The sequence below is a fragment of the Corvus brachyrhynchos genome, unplaced genomic scaffold (genome assembly GCF_000691975.1).
Source record: "Corvus brachyrhynchos isolate BGI_N302 unplaced genomic scaffold, ASM69197v1 scaffold162, whole genome shotgun sequence".
NCBI lineage: Eukaryota > Metazoa > Chordata > Aves > Passeriformes > Corvidae > Corvus > Corvus brachyrhynchos.
Genome location: NW_008236696.1, coordinates 5,316,898 through 5,324,620, shown reverse-complemented (window position 1 = coordinate 5,324,620; position 7,723 = coordinate 5,316,898). Strand labels below are relative to the sequence as shown.

General features: G+C 39.4%; 1 protein-coding gene across 7 annotated transcripts in view; it reads right to left on the bottom strand.

Annotated features, from left to right (window-relative positions):
• Positions 1-7,723, bottom strand: part of ABCC5 (ATP binding cassette subfamily C member 5) — a 68,254-nt gene that overhangs the window by 42,456 nt on the left and 18,075 nt on the right. For 6 of the 7 annotated variants that reach the window (XR_001859586.1, XM_017726986.1, XM_017726988.1 and 3 more), the window contains 5 exons: positions 5,146-5,379; positions 4,863-5,036; positions 3,422-3,569; positions 2,780-2,928; positions 2,054-2,161 (listed from right to left, as the gene is read on the bottom strand). Coding sequence is in view for 6 of the 7 variants with exons in the window: in XM_017726986.1 (XP_017582475.1) it covers positions 2,054-2,161; positions 2,780-2,928; positions 3,422-3,569; positions 4,863-5,036; positions 5,146-5,379 (813 nt within the window). In the remaining variant the exon portion in view is untranslated. Of the gene's footprint in view, positions 1-2,053; positions 2,162-2,779; positions 2,929-3,421; positions 3,570-4,862; positions 5,037-5,145; positions 5,380-5,843; positions 7,718-7,723 lie in introns of those variants that run through there. The other variant, XM_017726990.1, reaches the window with a different exon arrangement.

The following is a 7,723-nucleotide window of genomic DNA, read 5'->3' as shown; positions in this document are numbered from 1 at the left end:
TGTGGTGGAAGCACTTGGATACACTCGACTTGCACAGAACTGCATATCTGGATGTGATATGCCAGGAGCTTATTCCTTTGACACTGTTTGCAACTGCAGCTCTGTATGTTCCAGGTTAAAAACACATGAGCAGAACACAGGTTTTAGAGGAGAGGTCACTTGAGACAAAGCAACTGACTTGTCCTGCACACCAACTCATTATGGAGACAGAATGGCTTTTAACTTGAGCCTTTACCCATCAACTTTTCTGTTGGGAAAAAGTCATCTTTCACAAGTGTAGCTGATCAATCTCAGGCTGCTTGACAATAAGAAGTAAGCCACTAAGTCCACTGTATCATGTTTTCCACCACATCCATCAGTATTTACAATCAACAGATTAGGAAGACATTTTTCACACATTTTAATTACAAGATAAAGTGTTTGCCACTGTCACAATTTGTTTTGAACCAAGCAGTCTTTTGTGACTAAAACTTTCTCAATTCCCAGCCTTATTTATGCTTGCAATTGCTATGGCTGAATCAAAGATTCATAAGAAAGCTCACACTCATTTACAGAGCAAAAAAAGTCAGCTAAATTTTTACTGTGATGTCAGAGTATCCCCACCTTATGTTCCATTTCCTACACCGTTTATAGTCAAACTGGGATATAATTAAATTTCCCTTTTCCTTCTCTTCCCTCTCAGAAAATTCCCCTTAGTGCATTTGGATTTAAGCAAGGCTGATTTTAGGCTGACTCAGAAGATGAAGCAAAATTGCTCAGAAGCAATGGAATCTCAAAACCACTTTACAGATCCTGTTTTTCTCACATAGAGGGTTGTTTCATGAATGCATTACACAGAATCCATGTATCTGTCAATGCTTGTGAAATTTTCTATCTGGAAAGTGCTATTTTCCATTTTGGAAATTTCCACAATGTGTAATACACTGCTATCTTCAAGAAACAAGACAAAATAAAGGCCTCCCCTCTGAGTTCATAAAGTACACAGTGTATTCATCCTCAAATCCCCATGAGGTGAGATAAGATTGTTCATTATCAGAGTTTTACATTTACTGCCATAGATTTGTTTTGCCAGATCACAACTCCGTTTTACTGATACAGGGGAATTTCAGTCACTTAATCTGGTCTGGAAACAGAAAACCTCAGGTTTTTATGATCACAAATAAAACTCCACTGTTTTTTGCCAAGCTGCTTACCTAACACCTGATATTTTCAAAAAGAGTTTTATTAGCAAAACATGAAATTTCATTGTAGACATGTTGCAGTCTTTTCATACGGATGCTCTTAAAAGGAGTTAAGAGAGGAGATTGACAGCTGGACTGACAATCTCACAGAATCACACCTGAAACCAGTCAGAATTTACCCGTGAGAATATTACAGTGAAATTCTGCAGCTTTAGTAAAACCCACAGAGAAAGCCAAGAAGATACCAATGAGAGATGATGTTCTGGACACAAGGGGAGGAGGTTCTTGTTATGGGACATTGAGAGTGTACAAGGAAGAACTTGTGGATAATATGTAGCAACTATACTTTTGCTTGTATAGCTGATTGCTTTATGGTCTGAATGGTCATTGCTTGTTAGACAGCCTTGTCATTGTTTGCTAAGCAGCCAATCTTAAATTCGGCCACAGCCGTTGTGAAAAAGTATAAGAATAGCAGTAAAGAAGATAAAAAATCTTTTCTACCTCTCCCGACTATGAATTACGACTAGTGTGGCTTTTATGTCTGCCTCGACAACAGCCACAGTTAAGAATTATTATACAGGGAGCCACTGAGTCCTTCACTCTTATCTCTTCCTGTGGCCAACATGAAAACAGTAAAATCATTGAGTCGGATTATTTTGCTTCTCACACTGGTGTTATTCTTAAACTGCTAATATCTGCTTCACTAGATTTGCATCTCTTGTAGAATCAAATAATCTGGAATGTTAAGTGCAAAGAAAAAACTTCTCAGCCATTAAAATCATATTACTTTCCAAGTGTTCCCTTTGCAGCTACTGAACACATACAACACTCCACACTTACAGCAAAAACTGTGAGGCCAAATGACTGCTTACCTTAAATCTGTCAACAGAAACAGATGCCTCAGACAGAGACTTCACTGAGAACGGCGTTACTTTGAGAGCAAAAGTCATGGAGTTAAAGACAGTGACCACTGTGAATGCCTAAAAATGAGACAAGAAAAATAATCACATTGGGATGCAATATTCTAACAGCTCCAGACTTCTAAAAGCTGAAATGGCAGAACAGCAAGTCAAAACTGTAGAAGAGGCCCAGTCTAAGAATAACCATTTAAATATTCAACATATTCTCAAACAGCAGAAAACACTAGATCTACCCAACTCCTTCTCTAGTGCTCTTAACAGACCAAGACAGACCTGTTCTGTTTGTAGGTCTAACAAACGCAGCAGCCAGCAAATTCTGCATTAACCTACTACTTGTGAAGGCACAAATTCAAATCCTAGTTTTAGACATTTGTGCTCTTTGCATCCAAGCACACTGCAAAACAAAAACACCAAGTAATCCCCAATGCCCCAGCTGAACAGCAAAACAGGAGGACTCATTTACTTTCAGCCCAAAACCTGTTCTGAGGAAGGTCAGGACAAAAGAACACCGAGAACCTTTTGCACAAAATATAAGGCTACATCTGCTGCTGTCACAGCCATCAGATGTTCACACCTTTGAGCAGATACAGCCTGGCCACACAGGCACAGCCACATGAGAAATGGATCAGCAGAAAAGATATGGAAGCAATAGCATAAAGAATATTTTCAACAGCTTACCTGAGCTGCTGTAAGGTCATAGCCAAGGATCATATGGACAGAAAAGGTCACCACACTGGCAATGACAACAACTATGGGAGCCACTCCCACAGTGATGCTCTGGAAGTAGCCCGCACGCTCCAAGATTTTGCGTTCCTCCTCACGAATCTCTAGAAAAACAAATAGGAGCACCACGTTTGAACTGTGATCCAGAGGGGACATCCACACAACAGACAGTACCACAGCACTATAAATACTGAGTAAGATAAACACTCTACCCTTTACTGTTTATCACATAAACCACATAGACAGCAATTATAGAGGAGGAAACTATAATGGTCTGTAAATCTCCGTACAAGTATCGGGGGTTGTTTTGTTTTTTAAATGGAGCAGCCAGCACATTTATTAAGTGATAGAAGAAGAACAAAATTTAAAAATTTAGTATTAGTGTCAAGCCACAAACATCATTACACTAGAAGGTGAAATTTTAGAAGCAGGTCTGTTTGTCCAACCCATTGTGCACAACACAGAGCAGCCGGAAGGATGACAGTGTTCTTACACTGCTCGTACACCTGCATCTACAGCACAAAGTCAGGATGCACCAGGCTACAAAGCAATGGGGCATCTGACTAAAGGAGACATTTATAGACTGTGGGAACTCACTTTGAACATTCTGAGAAAATGGTTTGACCCAGGCATACATTTTAATGAATTTAATGTAATTAAGAACTTCATTCATCTTTTGCACACGTTCATCTGTTGTTGCTACGCATTTTCTTCTGAAATAAGCTGTGAGGCGTGACACGAACATCTGAAACAAAGGCAACACCATGCAACATTAATGGCAGCTCAGAAAAAGCAAGTACATTCAATTCCTAATTAGCAGAGAAAATTAATTTTTAATCTGAAAAAGGGATTCAAGGATAGGGCCAGGGAACTGCTGCTCTAACATAAAACTTGGGCTGGAAACGCCATTTCCTCCTGCCCCATCTGTACCAAGCACCAGATTCACAACAGCAAATTTCAACAAAAATTTGTTAAAATAAAGGTGTGCACTCTTACCGATATTGAATAGTACCAGTTTAAAGTTTCTGAAGCACAAAGTTAACCTAAAGATACACGAAGTTGACCCTAGTGGTAAATGCACCCATTTTAGCCAACCTTGTAACCTGGTTCTGTAAGGCAAATCAGGACTTTGCCCAGCCAGATCAATTTCTAGTCTATGCCATCGCTATGAAGGTAGTAAAACAGTTTTAAACATTTTTACTAAACTAATCTAAAACAGAAAGTTGTTCCACATGTTTTTAAGTATCTGCTACTCCCACATTCATCCCATTCCTGGTCTGAAATTCAAATCCAACACACTACTTTAGGAACTTGTAGCTCCTTGTCCTTCTTCATACTCCTGCAAACTCTTTCAAAGTCCCCCCATCAATAAAGAAGGACTATTGACAACTGGAAAACATGTTCAAACACCACTCCTCATTCCCCTCTAAAATGTAATTCCCACTACATCACCCTTTCAGCCAGATAAATTGGACCACAGTGAACCTCACAGTATTCAGCCTCCACGGCTTATAAAACATGTATTATGAATACAGTGACAAATCTTCAGCAGTCTCACAGACATTTTAAAGGCAAGAAGATTTTGGCTTGAACTAGTCTATTTCACAGCTCAGCAGAAGCAGAGGCAGGAATACCTCATCAAGAACAAGCTGTGCCAGATGTGGTCTTTTTCAACACCTCATGTTGAGTCAAGAAATCAAGAACACTGCTTTTGCAACACTGAGCTCCCATACACAAGCCGGAGGACTGATGTCTTTCCAACCTTGACCATGAGCACATGAATATGCTGCAGTTTCATTTAGCTATGCATATTAGTCTCAACCAAATCTATCAGCTTTCCTACCCTCGTTTTCTAATTTTATCCTTTCGAGCTTCCTGTTTCTGAATTTCTGCTTCATACACTACCTTATAAACACCTTCAAATACATGCAGTGCCATAAACTGGCTAAACCTAGCACACTTCAATACCTTTTATTCAGAACTATACATTTGCCTGACCTAAGAAAAACAAAGCAAGTCTTAACTCTTTCCAACTCACCATTGCTGGGTAGAAGAGGATGAAGACAGCAGATCCCAAGAAGCCTGTTGGACCCAGGACAATCACATTATAAACCATTCCCAAGATGGCCACAATAGGGCCCCCAGCCAACAAACTGCCAACTGCTGCAGCTTCAAACATCCTCTGACCATCATTGGAACATACATTTATGAGCTGAAAAACAGACAGAACAGATCATTTAGATTTGAGCTGTTCTGTCTCAAAGGAATATATTACACATCCCTTTTCCCACTGCCATTTCCAAAACGAGGCTGCAGCTTACCTCTCCAAGAGACTTCTCCTTGATATTCTTCAGCTTAAGAATTTTCTTAAATGCCATTGTCAGGACAGCCCCACGCAGTCTGACCCCCGTGCGATAATTCAACGCCCAGGTTAGCGCCAGGGACCACGATCGCACCACTTCCGTCATAAAGATGCCAAAAACTAAAAACAAGCTGTACTGCAGGTTGGACTCACTCTGCTGGGTATACTCCAAGAGGTGTTTCACAACAAATGCCTACAGGAAGAAATGCAAGCTTGCATGAACACCCCATCACCCCAGAAGACCATGCAACAACTTTATGTTAAGTTAGAAATAAGTAGGCTACATTGCTTTTAAAAGAGCCGTTTGAAATAGAAAGCATCTTCTTTCCAGAAGTAAAAGGTGTCAATACAAGAAGTACTGTAACACAAAGCCCTGCTGAGAGCCAAGCACTGAGTCAAATTTAGTAAGTAAAGAGGGTTTAATTTGGAACCATATTCCTCGCAGCACGCTTCTAATCCTCCGTGTCTTCTAACTTAACATAAATGTGTCAGTTAGCTGAAAGCAATGCATTATCATATAGAAGAGTTTTAAAATATAGTCACTACTTATACATCTGCACACATTAATAAACATTCCTTTACGTGACATTAAGACCTTTTTTATTTTATCTTTGGTTTGCTTCAAACGTGCTTATTTGATAAAAAGGAACAATGTACCTACAGTTGTAGAGGGGAAGAGTGAGAAGGACATTTGCAAAACATTCCTGGAAATAAACATCAGCAGTTTAATAGTAAAGAAAAAAACAAGCAGAAAGCACAAGGTACTCAATACCACAAATCATTGGGGTCGGGGAGAAAAAAAAAAAAAAGACAAAAAAATTAACCATTCAATCCCTCCCCATACCCTCTCCCCCCAAGAACATAAGCACTTTACCTCAAGAATCACATTTCAAACATCACCTGCAGAAAGAGGACAGCCCCCAGAACCACCAATTCCCAACTCCAGCTCTTGGTGGTCCAACGTCACAATATAACATCATACAATTCACAACCACCAGCATTAAATATTATTAACTGCGAAACAACAGGCTTTTATTTGAAATGAAGTGTCATCTTAAATGGTAACATCTCCAAAACACTGTACAACAGGTAGAGCATTGTATACACATACAATCTGCACATACAGGATAATTATAAAGGGCTAATATCTAACAGTCAGTCTTAGATTCTAACAAACTAGATTTAAAACTACACACAAAATTATAAAGATACAAAAACAGAATGGTATTTGTTCACGAAGTCCAAAAGAAGTCAAACTTGAAGGTGCCAACAGAGGAGGCTTCTGAGGCTGCACAAATTCTGAAATCTGGTTTCAAAAGTACCCTACAGTAAGGCTTCACAGACAGCAAAAGATTTCCTAGAGAGCTTTTCAACAAATGGTGTTTTAAGATACTGGTGCTTTTGATATAGTACAGAGTAGAGAATTACCTTTGCCCACAACAAAAATCAACAAAAAAATCTGAGACCAAAGGAAATATTTGAGAAGCCTTTCACATCATAGTCCGTTGAAGTCCTCTTAGCTAAATCATGTTTTGCAAGTAAGAGTTCTGTATAGTTTGAAGAGAGAAAAAAAACAAAACCCCACTACTCCAGCAAAGGTTTTGATAGCTACAGCCCAGCACCAAATAACAAAAAAAATGGAGATCAAATTCATCTGTTCAGAGGAAAATAATTCTGCACATCAGAACCAAGGAAACATGCTGTAAGTAATTTTGCTCTTTTTCACAGGTGTGAATTAAAGCCAGATGTCCATCGGGTTCTAGAATGGCCACTGAGAAAATTTACATACCGATCACTGAACAAATGTGAGGAGCTCACATTCACAGATCTATTGCATTCCAACTTTCTCCTGATTGGATTTAATTTTACATCGACTGTTTGGATCACAACTGCATACAGTTGGTTTGCAGTTACTGTGGAGATTACTGACTTCTTTTTCCAGTATTCAATCCAACATATGCAACCGAGTCACTGAGCAACTGGGGTGAAAATCCCCCTTTTTCCTCACGAGCTGTAACTCAGCATGGTCGCAGACTGCAAGCATTTTCTCACACACCACAGCATTGCTGAAAGTCTCCAAGAGAGGATGTATAAAGATAGCAGATGTTTCCTGGGGTCTCATTCCTCCCAAAACTTTAGTGCAATTTTGCAGCACTATTTTATAGATTCAGCATCTCCCATGATGAAATAGAGACCAGCTTACATTATACCCCAATTTACTTTTTTTTCCGGAAGAAAGAAAAGAGGAAACAGCAGATTAAAGAATTTTGAAAAGGGAGGGGAAAAAAGTCACAGAAAATTAACATTTACATCTGAACAAATACTATTCAAATTCATATCAGTTTAATGAAAAGAATCCAGCAGAAAGTTATTTACAAAACAAAAACATTACAGAATATAAACTAAGCTAAGGGGGGGAGGAAGAGCTCCTGTGGCTATTACCGTAGTGGTTGGTACAAGCTGCTCGGCTGTCTTAAGCATTCCCAGGGAATAAACATTACCTTACCTTTGCTCTTGGCGGTGGCTCTGCCCAGCAG